The 20,943-nt window shown below is 34.2% G+C and overlaps 1 protein-coding gene across 1 annotated transcript in view; it reads right to left on the reverse strand.

The window, feature by feature from the left end:
* Positions 1 to 1,713: 1,713 nt before the first annotated feature.
* The window catches only part of LOC126881547 (zinc finger protein 852-like), an 83,251-nt gene continuing 64,021 nt past the window's right edge, over positions 1,714 to 20,943 (reverse strand). Inside the window, exons 7-10 of the mRNA XM_050645876.1 lie at positions 15,044 to 15,239; positions 11,816 to 11,983; positions 8,962 to 9,251; positions 1,714 to 3,334 (exon numbers count right to left, since the gene is read on the reverse strand). Coding sequence (XP_050501833.1) covers positions 2,890 to 3,334; positions 8,962 to 9,251; positions 11,816 to 11,983; positions 15,044 to 15,239 — 1,099 coding nt within the window. The 3' untranslated portion in view covers positions 1,714 to 2,889. The remainder of the gene's footprint in view (positions 3,335 to 8,961; positions 9,252 to 11,815; positions 11,984 to 15,043; positions 15,240 to 20,943) is intronic.

The following is a 20,943-nucleotide window of genomic DNA, read 5'->3' on the forward strand; positions in this document are numbered from 1 at the left end:
CAAATATGAGAGAAAATTCAAAAAAAATTGGTTTGGAGATTAGGTGGATTGTAAGTTCATCCATTTTAGAGCAGAACAAACAACAATGTTTCCGTACTTTATGAGTTAATATAATATATTAACTCATAAAGTATGGAAATATTTGATGAAAATAATAGTGCCTAAATTTCTTTTATGGTAAAATGATAGACCACGATGTCGAAGTTATTCTTGAAGATGTAAAAAAATTGATACAAAACCTTGAATAGAACCATTGAAAATATTAAGTTAACAGATAAGAGATGATACCATATTAGATTTTAGTATACAGTGATAGTATACAGTATAAAAATAGAAATCTTAGCAAATACAACAGCTGCAGTAATAAAAAAAATTGCAAGTGTGGAAATGAACAAATCTAACAATAAAACACTGAAAACGTTTGTTTGCTATATTTCCACAAAATTTATTACAACTATGTGACTACAGCTGTTTCGGCAGAGTGCCTTTCTCAAGTGATTTAGATTACTATGGGTTTGCCTTTTTAAAGTCTTTAACTGAAGAGGTTGAGGAGTGGGGAGCTGTTTGTCTCGAGTTGGTCATTCAGAATTATATCTGTATTTTTCAATTGATTAATTTCCATAGATTCTAATAAAGATAGCTTAAGGCCTTTATTTTGAATATGCAGAATTTGAAACTATTCATTAAAAGAATGATTATGATCTAGAAGGTGAAGTGCGTATGTAGAAGTGCCTGTTTTTCTATTGTTGAAAGCCCTTTTTGTGTTCTGCTATCCGTTTGTCAAAGGTTCTGCCAGTTTGACCGATGTAAGTTTTCGGACAGTCAACACAAGTTAGTTTGTAAACACCACTCTGTAGTTGTTTTCTCTTTCGGCTCTTATTGTTCTTAATATATTTGCTTAAGTTGTTGTTAGTTCTGAAGGCTGGTGTTATTCCCTTCTTTTTTATGTATCTGGCTATTTTTGTTGTTATCTTGCCAGTATATGTGATAGAGCAGAAGGTACTGGGTTCTTTCTGTGGTGGTGGATAGACTAATTTCAGGGCTTTCTTATGGAGTTTTTGGTCTATCCACCACCACAGAAAGAACCCAGTACCTTCTGCTCTATCACATATACTGGCAAGATAACAACAAAAATAGCCAGATACATAAAAAAGAAAGGAATAACACCAGCTTTCAGAACTAACAACAACTTAAGCAAATATATTAAGAACAATAAGAGCCGAAAGAGAAAACAACTACAGAGTGGTGTTTACAAACTAACTTGTGGTGACTGTCCGAGAACTTACATCGGTCAAACTGGCAGAACCTTTGACAAACGGATAGCAGAACACAAAAAGGGCTTTCAACAATAAAAAAACAGACACTTCTACATACGCACTTCACCTTCTAGATCATAATCATTCTTTTAATGAACAGTTTCAAATTCTGCATATATTCAAAATAAAGGCCTTAAGATATCTTTATTAGAATATATGGAAATTAATCAATTGAAAAATACAGATATAATTCTGAATGACCAACTCGAGACAAACAGCACCCTACTCCTCAACCTCTTCAGTTAAAGACTTTAAAAAGGCAAACCCATAGTAAACTAAATCACTTGAGAAAGGCACTCTGCCGAAACAGCTGTAGTCACATAGTTGTAATAAATTTTGTGGAAGTATAGAAAACAAACGTTTTCAGTGTTTTATTGTTAGATAAAATGAACTTCCATCAAGTAACGGTCGAATCCATCAACAAATTACACACTGTTTCTTGTATATCTCTAATAATATTGGTAATTCGTATTTTACCCAAGTACAAAATCGAACAGATTTTTAACAGGCGTGAAGAAAAGTAGCATCTGAGGAAACTATTACATTGATTGTTTGTACAATTTTCGCACTTTTTAAAAAAATGTTATTGTGCTTATTAAAATAATAATTCCATTGCTTCGACTATGTGCATAACAATTTTATATTTATGTTGGTGTTCTATCAGCATGATAAAAAATTGTTAAATCTTTGCGTTTACTATGAAAACGTATAAATTTGAGGAAATATTTTCTCCAACTTTATAACTTTGTTTTTACATGATTTACCATAAAATATGTTTTCCTAATAATATGTCTTTTACATGGTAAATGGTTATTCAAATGACTTTTTTTACAAATTCGACTTTCGTTTTATATGTCAAAACACTCAGTAAAAATTTATTTTTCATACATGTGGCGCAATTTTGCAAAAAATTAAAAATGTGAGATAGTTCTGAACAATTATAATAAATATCAGTCTTTGTGCAGAAAATATATCGGGAGTTAACAGGTTGACTATGATCTCCAAAACAGTTACCATTTTGATTGTATTCAAGTTGAAAAAAGAAAAGGTCTTAAAAAACGCTAAGAATCTAGTAGACAATTTACAGCCCAATATACAGTAAACGTTTATGCCCACGATAAAAATAACCATAAATAACCCAAATTGGTCCTATGGCTTAGAATTAAAATTCTCGAGCGAATCAGCTAGGTGGGGGATGAATAGTACGATGTAGTACGATAAGGTACATGGTCCCAGGACTCGGTGACGCTCAATCAATGATCTCTACCGGAAAGGAGTAAGTTGCTAGAAAACTGGAAAGTAGATACTGTTTATCAATACATTTGGCAGTCAACCTGTTAATTAATATTTTAAACGTTCCTATATAATAAGGAATCGTAAGAGCGATTGAGGTTTCTTTAAGCTAGTACGGCAGATGCACGTTGTTGTGTTAGTATATAATATATATAAAGAAACATTCTCAATTGATTGTAGCAATTGTCAATAAGTGGTGTCCATTTACTTATAGTCTAATCAACAAAACTTGTACTACATCAAAAGAAAGGCTACCTTAAACGAACTGCACTACTTCAAGCTAGTGAAAACTCTGAAAATTGTAATTCTCACTGGTCGTGTACGTTGTAGAGGTGTGTCCTACACTAGAATAAATAACGTCGTTCTGGTAAGCGTTACCGGCGTTGCTGCCATCTTGTTTATCCATGTCCTGAGGCATACCGAAATTGGCAACCTCGGATTTCAATTTAATTTCGTCGCCGTTGGCTGTCTGGATGACTGAGGGCAGGTTTACCAACCCAGCGTTGTGCAATTCTGCTAGTTTAGCGCTATCTATTAGCAGGGGTTGGATCGAAGCGTCGGGACCTGGTATTTTTAGGTTACCCATGATGCCCATCACTATCCTATGCGGCTCGTTTTGGATTGATGCGACCTGGTTGTTTAGTTGGAGGTTGGTTTCCGAAGTTGACGGTTGAGCGGGCATAAGTCCGGCTTGTTCGAGAATATTTTGTTCTTTTTTCATAGTTCTGAAAAAATATTAAATTATAATAGAATAAGAATAACTTGGTAAAGGTTGGGAATAAATACTGTAAAATTAATGAAAGATAAATATTTTGAATATGTATTCTCTAGAGCAGTGGTGCTCAGACTTATACTGCGTGGGGTCTACCACATAAACTTCAAGCTTCCAACGATCGATTGATAGTAAAAAAAAACAATTTTGAAAATAAAACACTTTATTGCACATTTCTATTTGATAAAAAGTTGTAATTACAGAGAGTCGTAATTAAAATCATGTTTTTCATCTTAATTTTATTTGGATGTTTATGCATGGCACTGCGTATCATCCACAAGTTTTTCATATTATGATGGTACGTAATTACCGAGGACCAAAAATGATTACGAAAATGATTACCAAAATCAGTTAGCCGATTACGATACTTTGATTTCACTACCTTAATTTGGGGAAATGCAGACTGACACAAGTATGTTGATCCAATAATGTTGTGAATTGCAGAGCTACTTGCCTCAAAGACGGATATTTGTCTGACGATATAAAAGACAAAAAATTTCGTATTGGTCGCTCTGGATTGAAGATATATATCCGACATTATTTTCAGTACCTCATTTTGGACGGAAATTAGCTGATTGAATCTAATTGAAAGTAATGGAGATTTCAGTGGCAATTTTTTTCATCTCTTCACAAGAAAATTGATTAGACATAAATATTATAATATCTGTGTTTTTTGAAATCAGCGAAGCGTCTATCAAACTCACTACGAACTGCTTGCAGCTCAGTCTCCTAATAATAAACATAATTCAAATGAGGGTTACCCTTTTTTCAACGATGGAAAGTTGTTTAAATCCTTTCTGTTCATTTGATTAATCAATAATTTCAATTTGTCCATAAAAGAATGTAGGTACTGTGCTCATCGCATCGATAATAACTGTTTTATTTTTATCCTGTAGTTTTAAATTAAAGAGGTTCAAATAATTTGCTAAATCTGATACGAAAGCCAGATCACTGAGCCATTTTTTGGTTTTGAAGTAGATGAGCGTCGTTCCCTCGTTCTTCTAGAAAACAAATTATTTCGAAAAGTAACTCCTGGAACCTATCTAAAAATTTTCCACGTCTCAACCACCTCACATCTGTATGCAAAAGTAAATCAGTGTGTTCAGCAGAGTCGCTAACTTTCAATTACGCTTTAAAAAGACGTCGTTGCAAGCTTCGCGCCCTGATTGAATTCACAATTTTTGTTGTCATCTTCATGACGTCTTTCATATTTAAAATTTTGGAACCCAAAAATTGGTGGTGAACGATGGAAAGTCATCGTTAGCTCGAAACAGTGCAACACATCCATTGTTAATGCCAGTCATGGATGGTGCACCATCTGTTGTAACACACACTAGTTTGTAAATCGGTAGCTCCTATTATTTTACAAAATTAAAAAACAAAACAGTGTATATATCTTCTCCGCAAATTTTTTCTTTCAGATGCATTATTAACAATTCTTCTTTAGCCAACATATCAGAAAATACCATCCGAATAAAAATAACAACTGGGCGGTATCATTAATATCAGTTGAGTCGTCAAATTGCAAAGAAAAGTATATTATACACTTCATAGTATCACTTTTAACTTTGCTTTCCAAATCTTTCCCATGATTTAGATACGTCTATAGAGCGTTTCACGTTAAGTATTGAACATTGCGGAGATAGCCGCATGATAGTAACCGTTGGACGTTACAACAGGACTTCTTTGATAGCAGACATAATATCTTTTCCATTTGTATTTTTCCGAGAATCGCGATCGACTTCAAAAACTTTGGCGATCGACTCTTTGAGCACCACTGCTCTAGAGCAATTTTCTGACTTAAAGTAAATTATTTTTCAGGCATTGCTTTTGATTGTGAATTCTAGTTTAGGCAATTTTACCAAATGGTGTCGGTTAAGAGTTCCTTTTCTATTTTCCCTTCCTTTCTTTCTAACGCGATAACCTTGGCCCGGACCCAGTAGTTTAACAGTACTGTTTGTTGTCGGTGCCAAGCACCGGATAAAGAAGGGGGGACTCTGTAGCAAAGGATGGACCACTGATGGGCTATAAATATTTTGCTCAGGACAGGACTATGCCTCGGAACAGGATGGGTTCAACGATGAGACCAATTCAAGAAATATAAAAATGAAAAATATTCTTCGAATTGGTATGTGGAACGTAAAATCACTAACCAAAGGGGAACAATAAATGAGCAAATAATTCAAAGAGAAGAATATTGATATCTGTGCACTTCAAGAGACAAAGAAAAAGGGAAAAGCTCAAATTAGGTTGCATAACTACTTAATGTTACGCACGAGATACAGCGCAGAATAGGTTTGGGCTGGGTTGCGTTTGGTTAGCTACAGGAAATATGTAAAAATGATATGCCCATATGTCTGAAGAGAAAAGTAAATGACCAGTGCGTACTGCCGCGCCGGTGATAACATACGAAGCAGAAACCTTAACATTAATGAAAAAGTCAGCAGAAAATCTAAGGGTAAGAACAGAACAAGTGGGTTGAGGTGGAGGTGTAGGTCGCGGTGGATGCTACTAGTTAAGTCGCGGTCGATGTCGACAGCACATTGCAAGGAGGTCACCTGCGCTGTCAGTCGAGCTAGAACCACTATCAAATGAAGTAGTTTAATGAAATTTGAATGACAAAAAGACTGTGCTTGTGCGATGTTGTGTCAGTCAAGTGATGATAGTGATGAAATGTCAGCTGTAAATAATCAGATCCTCCTTCATATTTCAAAAATTTACTGTATTTAATTACTTTAGAAATTCAAAAATAAACTGAATACAAAAAAGGGATTATATAAAAAGTATCAACTAGATAGCGCAGGTAATGACAACTTGGTTTCGAAGGGACCAATCACAGGGAAGCATCCTTGTAGGCCGCGCAGTAGACATCCATGTAAAACAAACTCATTTTATTTTCAAAAGCATCGATGTAAACCTCCTGGATGGCATCGCGCTAAAACTCCACCGCGACTTACCTGCTCTGTTCTCTTCCATTCACTACAATGTGTTTGTTTTACATGGATATCGACATCGACCGCACCGCGACCTCCACCTCCACCTCCACCGCGATCCACTTGTTCTGTTCTTACCCTTAGAGCAAGGACACACCAGGCGGCGCGCGTCGAATCGACGTAACTTTAGTTATGTTATTTAGGTATGTGATATCCACGTTGCACCTCTCATTTTAAAAATTAATTACTCAGTGATTTGACAACCGATTTTGAAACACTTTATATCGCTGGATAGGTGAATGACCTTTCTTTCAATTTACAAAAAAATATACTGGGTGTTCCATTAAAAAAAAGTCAACAACGTTTTTTTTCAAAAATCCGCCATTTTTCTTTTCGTATTTGAAAGCGATATAAAAAATTCAGTCCATTCAGACAAAACTTTTACTAAAATAAAACATTTCAGCGAAAACCGCATATTTCTATCTTGAGCCGTTTAGAAGTTATAGGCAGTTAAAATGGGGGAAAATATAAGTGGACACCCGGTATAACCGAACGCTTTTAACTGAATTAATTTGGTTATCTTAAAGACTAGACTATGCTTCTTGTTAGAAACAATACAACTAAACTCATCCCCTCTTCTTTCATGTCCAAACTGGTCGGCCATTTGTTTTAGAGCGAAACAGTGGTGTAGTGTGTTGTAAAAAGTGGACGTACAGTTAGTATGGAAAAAATAAGTCGCAAGTACTTAAAATATAAATGAACTGGTCATTACGGCATATTTTTCAAAGAATACAACACACACAGCACGACGACGCCTCAATTTTAAGGTTAGATTCGCATTAAAACCGAGTGGCATTATTGACAGCAGCATTAAAACTAAACGGTTTTAATTCCAAGGCAATCTTGCTTTTATGTAGGATATATGCTCTTGGAAAGGTATAAAATAAAACCATTTGATCTTAATAATTCTCTGTCGATAGACTAAATAGATTTATTTTTGTTTTTTGGCCATATTGCTTTCTGGAGATGCTGAAAGCCATGATATATTACAATGTAAGGCTTACATAAAAATTATAAATACGCGACTTCAAGACATAAATTCGATTTATTTTAACATTAAAATTGTATATAAAATTAGTTTTCTTTCAAATTAATATTTTTCGGATTTAAATTGTTTTATTATTATTTTTTTTAATCACCAGAAGTCAGAAATTTTAGGGCGCGTGAGTTATGTAGACCTATTTTTTGTTAAAATTATCAATAAATTTGGGTGCGCAAGTGTTTTTCTACCTTGACAGTCCGAAATAACCAGGTACTTTTTATTATTTTATGGTTACAAATACGTATCTACCTATCATAACACATGTAAAAATGTGTTGGCCTATATGGAGTATATGGGTTTAAAGAATCATTTAATATGGTAAATTGTCTTTAAAAGTCTCTATTTAATAAACCTTTTTAAGTTTACTATAAAACTTAAAAACTTAAAGTGTCTTTTAACATGGTTTTAAAAGCATCTTCACAGCAACTTTAAAACCAATTGTTTAAGAAAACAAAGTTTTAAGAAGGTTTTTATTTTTGGTTTTATTGACATCTTTCAGTGTGGGCCCTTTTATACTGAAAGCAGTTTTATTGCAACCTTAAGATTTACTTAAAAACCAATTGGTTTTAATTTTAGTTTTATTCTACAGTTTTAAAGCATCCTTAAGACTTAATAAACCCGTTCAGTGCTACTTGGGTGTTAACGCAAAATTTTAACTTTTTTTCCGTTCCAAAAATTATGTGACACTTTTTGTGATTAGTGTATTTCCATTATGAGTGACTTTAACTGCCGTGTTGGTATGACTTAGTACAGGGATAAAACAACGATATAACGAGAATATCAGAAATGAAAATATTTTGAACCTCTGGTTTATTAGTTTGGGGTACCATATTTCAGAAAGTGTCTTGGAAGAGTTAATATGTTTCCAACCATTGTGATTCTGTCTTTTTAACCTTCGGATGACCAAGGGGGGTAAATTTGGACCCCAGCGTATGTTTTTCTTTAATAAATTCAACAGTATTTTCAATTTTTAACTCATTATTTTTTTATTTGACTTTAATATCATTCTAGATATCCTCATATTTTGAAATAAAAAATTCCCTATATTGTACGAATAAAAAATACATTCTGAAGTTGATGTTTAATAAAATACCGTATATTATGTGGAATTCCAAGTAGTTTTACACTGCGCGTTATCAAAATCTATTTTTAGACTGTGGTGCCTGTTATGTAGGAATAATGACATTCGTGGCTGCTACAGTTAGTCATCACTATTATTTCCTGGCGTATATTATTATAGTTTCTTAGTATTTTGTGTACATAATATAAGATATGGCCCGCGAATATCTTACTGAGGCTGAGTTACAGGAAATTGTTACTGCTAGCGATTTTTATGATGATATAGAAGATGAAATAGTATCAGAAAACGAGGATGTATTGTTAGATGAAGATTTAAATGCTGAAAACATTCATTCCAGGTCATGTTTGACCTAGGTTCATTTTTTACCCCCGTTGGTCATCCGTGTAACAAAAAAAGGTTGGTCATCGGAAGGTTAAACTTTAAATAATAAATTAGTCAGAGTTTAAAACTAAAATAAAACTTACCTATGAACTTTAAACCTAATGGGCATAGGTTCGTGAGCAGGAGTAACAGGTTCAACCCTGTGTCCTCCTTTTAGATCCGGTTGGACGTCCATCCAATGTCCTGTAGTTCGTCTGTGCGTCTTTAACTGCCCGGACTGGATGAATCTAGCGGGACAGACTCCACAAGCATACGGTCGGGCTCCCGTGTGTCTGCGCATGTGAAGTGCCAGATCGTTAGACTGAGTGAAGGCTCGACTACATATGTTGCATACGTATGGACGTTCGCCTGTATGTACTCGACTGTGACGGAGCTGTGGACACATTAACTTACTTAGTAATTTTGCTATAACTTGGGGGGAATGATTTGAAAATTTTGAAATTTTCGATTTTGTTATTATTTTTAATGAAATTACATAACTTCAAGAATATTGTCTGAAATTTTCAAATTGATCGGATCAAAATTACCCGAAATACAGCACGATGAATATAAACCAGTTTTATAGCAGCTTCGCGCCAGTGCGTTTGAGGTAGTAAAAAACGTTCAACAGCTGTTCCGCTTCTCTTCTATAAATTACTCCGCCATTCAAAAGCATTCCGGTGTGCATTACTTTACGATTTGACATACAAAATAGAAATTAAAAATGAAGTTGTCCAAACTTTAAACTCGTTTTTCTCAGAACTGCTTTTTTCAAAGGCGGTGAACATTGTAACTCAAAAGCTATTTCAATCCGTAACCAATACTTAATTTCCTATCTAACGGAACACTATTTTCTCTTTGTATTGTATTTATGTAAATGAACCAGGTAAGTGCACGGTTTTGGTTAATCTTTTGTTTTTGCAACATTATTTACTATTTTGTCATTAATCCCTAGTTTTTTGGCGCCTGTTTGTTTTGTTTGCCTTTGATGTATCATATTCTGTTCAAGATTTTCCTCAGCAATTTCTTTACAAAACTTTGTGACCTATGTATTTTTATTACTTCACATTCTTGAGCTATAAATTTACATGAACAGGTTCCGTGAACAAATAATCACGAGACAAAGTCTTACAGAGACTAAAGTCAGCGTAGAGTGCCCACATAGCAAGAAAACTGATACAGGCGAAACTGGAAGAATCTTCCAATGCAATGGGTAAGTTATAACAATCGGTTAAACTGAACTGCAAGACAAAGTGACTGCAAATTATAACCACTACATCAAATCTGCATTGACTTAATAAAGATTTTCCCCCTATTGGGAAACTATGCTATGAATTTGGTACACAATGCAGTTGCCTCCATTTTTTATGAGCTCTGCAGGGATACAGTCCACTCCTTGGGACCTGCATACTTGCGTCTCTCACTTTCAATATTGAAGGAGGTTCTACGTGGGTGTTATTTCTTGGTCTTTGTGGTGACGCATAATTTTCCACTTAGGTACCAAGTAGTTCTTTGAAGTCCTCAACCAATCTGCTTTGTACTGCGTCACTGGTAGTAACTATATGTCCGTTTGTATCTCTACACATCGTCAGCCGTGGTTTCAATTCGTTTCTTGTCGTATGTAGGATGTTATAGAACTTGTCCCTTTAGCAAGTGAAGCTCTTACATAATCTGGTTTTCCAAGGTCCGCTTTTTTTCTATGATCATTTCCATTATCAAAATACAGTTTTATCTAGAGGGTGTATCATGTTATATTGCTTCTTCTTCTTCTTCTTTTTGCGTAAACATTACTGTCTGTCAATGTGCCTCCAGTAAGTTGTCATTCCATCGTTTTCTTGGTCTTCCGATTGATCGTCTTCCTATTGGGGAACGTCTCTAGGCATCCTTACTACTCTATTTGTTGTCATTCGGCTTATGTGGTCGTACCATTCTACTCTTCTGTTTTTTACCCAGTTATTAATTTTGTCCACCTTGCATCTCTGTCGTATATCTGCACTTCTAGGGATGTTATATGACTGCATAATTACATGAATTTTTACATAAAAACTATTTACAGTGGAACCCCGATAAGTCGGCCCCCGATAACCCGGAAGTCCGGCTAACCCGGACCGATTTTCATCAGATAAACATTTTGATTTTCAATATTTTGTATTTTGACAACGACCCGATTTGGGCGTCGAAACGTTCATAAAATTATTTTTCAATTTAATTGTGGCTTATTTAGTTATGTGGCCTATTTAAAATAGTTAATTATCAGACAAACCTTTCAACAATAAAAATGTATGTAATATAATATTTTTGAGAGATAATGTGTATGTGTGTAATTTGAACTATACGATAGTAAAAATGACTCATAGCACACGCCGCAGAAACAACAGGCACCTGTCTGTAGTACCTATTCCTTTTTATTTCAAACTGTCTTAGCATTGTTTATGAAAGACTATTTAAAAAATTCTTTTATAAACAATGGTCTTTAGTTTTCACTGTTCTTAAATAACCTAACATGGTTGTGACTGTATTGTGTGTCTTGTATTGTTCGCTTCCGTTTGTGTTTGGTGTTTTTTTTTAGTAATTTTGATGTATAGGTACTGTGCATATTTATAAATATATTTCATATTATTTCAATTCTAATGGAGTTTATCTGTAAGTATACCGTATTTTATTAATTTTTACCATATTCTCCGGCTAACCCGGATTTTCGATAACTCGGATCGGCCGCGGTCCCGATTAATCCGAGTTATCGAGGTTCCACTGTATTTAGATATTTCAATAACCTTTAGACCAAGAATGACATTTTTTTCTTCGTTAAAAAATAAATGTGGATCAAATTTTTTGCAAGTATATTATTTTCACTTTTATGAGTCGTATAAACAGAATAGACAAAGCTAACAATTTGATCAATAAGATACAACGCTCTTATAGGGTAAACATATAGATTATTATGTTTTGAATACTCACCAATTTATTACTCTTATTAAACGATTTTCCACATAACGTACACAAATAAGGCTTCTCGCCCGAATGAGTACGTTCGTGACATTTCAAATCGTGCGACCTCGGGAAACCCTTTCCGCATTCGCTACACTTGTAAGGCCTCTCTCCTGTATGGCGCCGCATATGGACGATCTGAAAAATATCGCTTAGTCGGTTAGTTTCGAGTCATTTTTACAGAACTTATCCATGTTTGACAGCAACCAAAATAAAAATAAATAAAAAATGCTCCTACAGAAAATGAAAAAATAAGTTCAGATGTACAGCTTAACTGTAAAGATCTACATATGCTTAAGAGCAAACAGTAGCGATCAACAGGTAGCAACAAACGCGTTCCAAGATTGCGGCTCTAATTTTGAATATTTTGTCGAGATATTTGGCACACATATTCGTAATATAATAAAGAATGGCGGTACAGAGCCCAATTTCAGAAATATGTTAGTACGTGGAAATTACTGTATAACTAAATAAAATATTGAAAAATGGAGCATGTACCACCATTAAGAAGAAAAAAAATAAACTTTCTTCAAATAAACTTTTTTATCCCATGCCTAGATTTTGTGTATTCTTGGAACTACTAAAATTTTTTATTTCTAACAAGAAATCGAACATATTATAACTAAATAACTAATTAGGCAACATAGAGAAATTATCACTGTCATTTTGACAAACCTGCGTCAGATTTTTTTTAATCTGTTCTGTCATCTTTATCGATATCTGTTCAGTGCAGTAGTGTGTTAATTTAAGAATTCGTTTTTGTTGTTTCATAGGGAAGTAGTGTTTATTGATAGTTAATTTATTATATATTTGTTGTTGTTGTATAAGTTGTTGGCCTCTTTGAAATAATAGATTGTTGTTAATTGTGAGTTTTAGTTATATGTAGATAGGTAAGTATATTTTACGTAAAAATATTTCGAATTCTAATGCGAGTGTATAAAGTTTTAGGGGGATTTTTTATTCTAAAAATATTATCAATAGTTTTAACAAAATGGAAAAAGTAAATCAGACGAAAAATAAAGTGAAACCTTCCAAGAAAAAGTCCATTAAAAACCGTGCCAAAATTATGCGAAAATCGAAATTTGTGTCGCTTCACAACAAAAAATGATTATTTATTATTGTTTTATTAGATATTTCATGCAAATACCTATCTTAACATAAAATTTTCACCCATTTTGGTTTATTTTTATAAATATCTATTTATTAATAATAAAATCGTTTTCTATTACTTCCATTTAGCGCGACTATGATATTGTCAAAATATAATAAGCAATACATACTGGAACCACACAGGATGTGTTCGAACAGACAACGGAAATACTAATTATGTAAACATAGACCGAGCAGTGCGTCAAGGGTGCATTCTGTCCCCTCTACTATTTAACGTCTATGCCGAACATATCATCAGAGCTTCTCTTGAAGATCGCCCTGATGGTGCCAGAGTCAATGGAATTATAATTAACAATGTAAGCTATGCCGATGACACCGTAGTATTAGCGGAAACAGAAGACCAACTAAAAATATTGATGAACATACTATCAGAAGAAAGTCACAAGAGCTTCATATACCTGGGCAGAGAGCTAAACAGTCAGCTAGACCACTCAAAAGAAATTAGAAGACGCATTGAAATAGTAAGATCTGACTTCATGAACATGCGTAAAATGCTCTGTAACCCCAAGCTATCAGTCACAATAAGATTGAGAATACTAAAGTGTTATGTGTGGTCTCTATTACTATATGGCTGTGAGACCTGGACATTAAAACAGTATGACGTCAACAAACTGAATTCATTCGAAATGTGGATGTACCGCCGAATGCTAAGAATAAGCTGGACCGGCAAAACTACAAATGAAGAAGTACTGGAAATAATGAACACACGTCCTCATCTGGTCAATACAATCAAAATTAGAAAGACGTCATATCTAGGGCAGATAATGCGCCATAGGGAATTTGAGCAGCTTCAGGTAATATTAGAAGGCAAAATCGAAAATAAAAGGGGTATAGGAAGAAAGAAAAAAATCCTGGCTCCGAAACATCAGAGATTGGACACACACAACAGGGAATGACTTAATCCATCAAGCCCAGAACAGAGAGAAATTAGCCATATTGATCGCCAACCTCAATAGAGAAGGCACTTAGGAGGAGGGAGAAGGATTTGAAATGTGGTGTTACAGAAGGATGCTTAGAATAGCATGTACTCAGAAGAAAACGAACACGGAAGTATTTCGTAAAGAATGCGAAATAGTAAAAACAATAAAAATAAGAAAGCTCCAATATCTGGAACACGTAATGAGGGGACAGCGGTATGAAATGCTAAGACTGATAATACAGGGAAAGATAAGAGGCTGAAGGAGTATAGGAAGAAGGAGAGTGTCAGCCAAGACTATTAAAATAGATTTTCTATCTTGCGGTTTTTTCACAACGATATCGCATATTTACGGCCCCTTAGTAATGTTTTTCTCCTGTCATGTCGCAGCTCGTGTTCCAATTTCCTTGATAAACATTTTGTGATTTTAGCGTTAATGTAAAGATTTTCCTGTGGAATCATGTAAGATATTTAATACAGTGTTTCTCTGTTGTATCCTTATACCGTTAATAATTGATTTATTTGGTTCATTCGCCTTCAGAATCCAAATCTAGGACAAAAAAAACTGCTCTATTACCAGCATATTTAATTTTATTGATGTTACTTCTGTTAACCACAATACCTTCCACAAGTTACGACCGACACAGCTTCGTGAAAAATTACTTGGCTGTAAAGAATAATTTAATTCCTACTCTCTATATTAATTCTTCTCAGTTTTTAAAACTTAACTTCTCAAAAATGTCATATATATTTCAAGTATAATCTTTAGGATTTTATCTTTTGTCCTTCAATATTCTTCCAAGAAATCTGCTACTACACAATTAGATTATATCGTTTTGAATCTACAAAAACTCAAAATGGCATAATCTAATTCCGAAAGTAGCAGTTTCTTAGCAGCTTCCTCTCACTTTTCAACAATCTGATTTCACATAATACCAACTAATAAACTACTTTGCTAGATACTACTATGACATGAAAATATATTGCCATCAAACAGGACAAATTCTGCCCCATAACCTTCATCTTCTTTATCAAATGTTCAAAGTTAGACAATAATAAGAGCAACAGGGTTAAGTAGTTAACATAAACCGAAATTTATATCAACCACTTACCATGTTACTGGAATTATTGAATTCCTTTCCGCAGTAGATACACAGATGCAGCTTGGACGTATCCTTTTCTCCCGTGTGAATCCTCTGGTGAGTCTTGAGATTATCGAGTCGGTTGAAGGCCTTGCCGCATTCGCCGCAAACATGACGTTTATCCTGAAGCAAGTGGATCTTGGTGTGACGCGCCAGGTGATCTGACCTGCAATCAAAATAAGTATATTGGATAAATACACTCATACGCAAAAATATGGAATGGAACCATAACGTTAAATAATTACGAAATATATTAAAAATTGTTATTTACACCGATATCGTTTATTTAGTGGACAGTGCAAGTACAGGCATTTGATAGATTATTAGTGCAGTCATTGAAGCTTTTTAGCTCAGAAATTTTTTACTATGAACCAATTTACATGAAATTTTGGAATTAGGCTTATCCTACCCTTAACTTCAAAAGTGATATTGACCCGAACTCCGTTTTCACCCTGGGGGTGGTTGCCACCACTTTTCGGTGGTGGAATTTTTTTTTTCAAAATAACCTCAAATGTCGATAGACGACCTCATTTTAAGGAAAAAATGTTGTATAAAGTTATTTCAAAAACCCAATACTTCCTCAACAAGAAATCAAGAAAATGGTATACCACAGGGCTCGAACCTTAGCACAACTCTGTTTCTTATAGCTATGAACTCTATTACCGCAAAAATTAAACATCCTGTAAAAGCTAGGCTATATGCAGATGATTTGGTTATACTTTGTAGAGGAAAGAACCCAACAACCATCCATAACCATGTCCAAAAAGCCATAAATCATATTGAAGAATGGTCATCCACAAGTGGACTTCAGTTTAATACCCTTAAAACCAAAGCAGTGTGTTTTACAAAAAGTCACCAAATACAACTGAAGAACTTATACTTAAATGGAGCACAGGTTAAATATGTAGACGAAGTTAGATTTCTCGGTATGACATTTGATCAAAAACTAACTTGGAAAATACATTTAGAATATTTAAAAAAGACATGTCAGCCTGGAATAAATTTGTTACGATCACTTGCAAACAAAAAATGTGGCGCCGACTCGTCTATATTACTACATATCCACAAGGCCCTAGTACGTTCCAAACTTGACTACGGCTCAATCGTTTACAACTCCTCAAAAAAGACGTACTTAAAAACAATAGATGTGATTCAAAATACAGGTCTTCGAATTTCCTTAGGAGCACACCACACAAGTCCAATACAAACTCTATACTGGGAGACTGGAGAGATCCCACTCACGTTTAGAAGACAATATCTAAGTCTTTCGTATGCCGCTGCAGTATCCTCTAATCAAGATAACCCAGTTATACACAACGTATTTGCTGACCGCTTTAAAAGTTGTTTCCAAAACTCAAATAGAACTGATCACCCTTTTTATTACCGCATACAAACTTACTTATCAAAAATAGGTATTCATTTTCCAGACACCTACGATATTTCCGCAATCTAAACCTCTCCTCCTTGGACAATTCGCCTTCCCTCTACTGATACCAGCTTATTGCGACTAAACAAATCAGAAACGCCTGCAAGTCAAATCAATCAAGAATTTCTTAAAATATTAAGCAAATATGGTAGCTGCTTCAAAGTTTACACCGATGCCTCCAAAAACGAAGACGGAACTGGCGCAGCAATCTACTCGTCAGATTACACAGCAGCTTATAAGTTACCTTCATATACAACAACGTTATCCGCTGAACTGTTTGCTATTCTAAAAGCATTGGCTCTGATAGTTAACAAAAATAATAAGAGAAACATCATTATCACAGATTCTCTTAGCTCAGTATTGGCATTAAAACAACTCTATTCTGATCATCCACTACTACTTTTCATTAAAAAGGAACTGAAATATGCAGAAAATATGAATATTAAAAATAATTTTATTTGGGTACAATCTCATACTGGAATCGAAGGTAACGAGGTTGTGGACAAAATAGCAAAAAATGCACCTAATAACCCAAACGCAGAAGAGAACATGAAAACCCTACACACCGACCTGAAAGCATATTTCAAAGTAAATACTTTTAAAATATGGCAGGATTCATGGAGGGACTCATCAACCAAGCTATACGAAGTTGACATTAACCACAATCAAATTCCACAATTCAAAAACAGAAGAGAGCAAGTAATCTTCACTCGTCTCCGGATTGGCCATACTCGATTAACCCATGACTACATACTCCAACGTGCCGATCAACCTGTGTGTGATTTGTGTAGAAGTGTCCTTACCGTAAAGCATTGTTTATTGCAGTGTCCGAAGTATAAAGTGCAACGGAAAAAGTGCAACATACCACCAACATTAAATAGTGCACTCGGAAAAGACAGTGATACAAAAAGCATCTTCACATTCCTTAAAGACTGCAACCTCTTACCAAAAATATAGTATTTTACTTTACTTTGTATAGATTTAAAGCTTTTTATAATTTCCTATTGTTATGTTTAAAATCTATTTTTAAGTTATAATTTAATGTAAGAAAAAAAAACCCAATACTTTTTAAGTTATTGGCAATTGAAAATTCGGAATTTTCTCACGATTTTCAACAGTTTTTGCAAATATCTCCAAAAATATGCATTTTATGAATAAAATTGTAGCAGGTAAAAAAGCACTTGCTGCTACACTTCGACCATATGAACAAGTCAAATCACAGCTCAGATGTTACCTGGGGCATATTAGCAAATATTTCAAACATCCACGCTAAGTCAGTATTTTCAATCGATGATTCCTTGACGGATTACTTTTACAGGGCTTTGACCCTAATATTTTTGTAAACTATATCTTGGTGGTTAGCATGTAAACTTCACGTAAGCACTGATGATGACTGGTAAACCAGTCGAAAACTAGTTGTGATTGTGATGTAGCCCTTTTTAGGGATTTTAAATATGCCTTTTATAAAGGATTTTACTATTTTTTATATTACATGGTATACAGCCAACTACAGGAAAACTTTTTCCTTGTGGATTTTTAAATCATACATATTCAATGTTTTAATTTAGGGGTAGTTTTAAGGGTTAAAGAACTTGAGCATATGATTTTCCAGCATAGCTTTTTCGAGAACGTGGGAAGATATTTAAATCCTTTTTAGTTTATCAAAAGAAATTTTTTATAAAAGTTTTAATCGAGGGGTTTATTTTAAGGGTTGAACTTGTCAAACTAAATTAATTTCTTTTAATTTTTTCTATTTAAGTGTTGTTTTTCAGGGTTGAAAGGGGGTTAACAATATGAAAATTAATATAGAGAACGTAAAATATCATTTACTCTATATTTAAATCTTTTTATGTCATTCAAATTAATTTTTTGTAAATTTTTTCAATTTAAGGGTTGTTTGCAAGGGTTGTACGGTTTTCAAGGGGATTAAAATGAGTTTAACATGAGGTAGGTTATTGTGTTAGAAAACACTTCACAATGTCACTCTTTATTTTTAAACACGTTTTCTGGCGATAAAATGGCACAATGTCAATTTTTCCATTAAGGGGTTGTTTTCACCCCTTAAAAATAAAAAACGGAGTTTGGGTCAATATCACTTTTGAAGTTAACGGTAAGATATGCCTAATTCCAAAATCTCATGTAAATCGGTTCATACTAAAAAATTTCGGAGGTAAAAACCTATTTTACGCTTCAATGACTGCACTATAATATGTAGGGTTAGGGTTAGACTGTGGACAGCGATGCAGGACCATGGCTTTCCAAAAGAACTATACCCTGTTTTTAAACCAGGAGGAGTAAACTTCTAAAGACAGATTCACACCCAATGATGTCACTAGAAAAATCTCCAAATACATCTTCGTTTTTGGTTGATCATGTCGGCCTTCGACGCTAATCCATAAATATTATACAAAGTATCCTAATACGTCTCTAAAGAGTTCTAAAAACAACTGTTTTTTATATAAAAACAGACTATCAATCTAAAAATGAAAGGAATAACGCAGAAAACAAAAAAAAATCGCTGATATAACTTCATTAACCTATGAAATGCTAGTGTCAAAATTTCATAAAAGACAATAGTGTCAAAAATTCATAACAGTGGAGTAAAATTGCCTGTGGTTGGACCAATTACAAACAAGCGTTACGGCACGGTAAATTTGAATTACTCCTCGTAGTGTAAAAACAGGATATAGTCAATTTGATAAGGATGTGTGAAACAGTTACGATTGAAGGTAAGAGTTGGACAACAATACTAGGACACATGAAATAATGTAATTGGGCGAATGATAGCTGACATGTACAGCTGCGACCATTGAATAGTTTACACCCCAACATATCTAGTAGCCGATTTTTTGAATTTTGACCTTGTTTAACCCACCTTTTACGTCAAAGTGACGTTAATTATTAGTGGCGGATCCAGAATAGGTTGATAACCGGACAAATCAAAATAAATGTAGGTATAAACTGTCCAGTGGCCGTAGCTGTATATTGAAAACATCTTAGATTATGTTTTGACAGATTCGTGCTAATGCACGATAACACATGTCCTCATGTCACTAGGACAGTAAATGCTTATATTGATGAGGTTATTATATAACAAGAAATCTAACTTGACTGATTTGGCTACATTTAGCGCGCCTATGAGTATAATAATTATTTTTATCACAATATTGTGCCTTTGTTATTGATAGTATAGTGTCACTGTCACTGTCGTACTGCCGACGCACTGTTGAAAGTTCGCATATTGATGATGCGCTGATGTAGCCTTTTAAGGAAAGCTTTCTTTTCAGAAAAAAATGTTCTGGTAACATGGACCTATCATATTGAACATAACGATAATTTTAAAATATTCCATATTGTTATCGATGACTGTACATTATAATCAAAATACAGTGATGAGCGCGCTAATAACCGGCAAAATAGTACAAAAGATGGAAAACGTATTAAGTTGTGAGATAAAAGGAAATGAAACTAGTCGAGCTGGGAAATTTAGCGATATTAACTTATAAATTTACATTATATTGATTGTTTCCCACCTTCAGACGTATCGGACGAGTTTGGCAACTACCACTGTCACAATGAGTTTTAGTTGACATACTCCTCTGATACGTGTAAAGGTGGGAAACAATCAATATAATGTAAATGTTATAAGTTAATATCGCTCAATTTTCCAGCTCTACTAGTTGCATTTCTTTTTATCTCACAACTTAATACGTTTTCCATCTTCTGCGCTATTTTGCCGGTTATTAGCGCGCTCATCACTGTATATTGTAACAGCCGCAGTCACCGAGGATGCATATGTGCGACATTTTTTTAATTATTATCCTATAAGTTAAAATAAAATAAAAATGTATACCATCTTTATCCAGTTGCAATGCGAAGGCAAAACTGTCTTATTTTTCACTTAGTACAGAGAGCGCAAACCAGCACTCCAAATCGACGATTTTCGACTCTAATTGGAGTCATCATCAGAGAGGCGTAGGTTTGCTGCTCTTTGCTCCAAGTGACGAAAGTGAAAAATAAGACAGTTTTGCCTTCGCATTGCAACTGAATAAAAATGGTATACATTTTTATTTTATTTTATATTAGTTTTTACGCCTTTGAGTAACTAGGTCCATTTTTCGTTGGAATTTACCAGCTGAACAGTGATGGGGTCGTGAATTGTAAGTTTTTTAATTCCCTCTTGTCTTCTTCGCTTCAGCATCCATCTGGCTTGTAATTCTTAGAAGCCATTGTTTTCATTTTTTCAATTTTCAATTTTCAATAAGTTTTCAATTAAATATCTTTTAGGAACATTTTTAGTATTTTTAATGTTTCTATTAGGTTGAAAACTTTGACTATCCTATAAGTATTTCTAAAATGAATTTATGTCTCACCATCAAAAATCATTAAAGAAAATCTTATCACTGGTATTACTACCAAAACATAAAAAAACAACAACAAAAAA

Source organism: Diabrotica virgifera, chromosome 3, assembly GCF_917563875.1.
Source record: "Diabrotica virgifera virgifera chromosome 3, PGI_DIABVI_V3a".
Classification (NCBI taxonomy): domain Eukaryota; kingdom Metazoa; phylum Arthropoda; class Insecta; order Coleoptera; family Chrysomelidae; genus Diabrotica; species Diabrotica virgifera.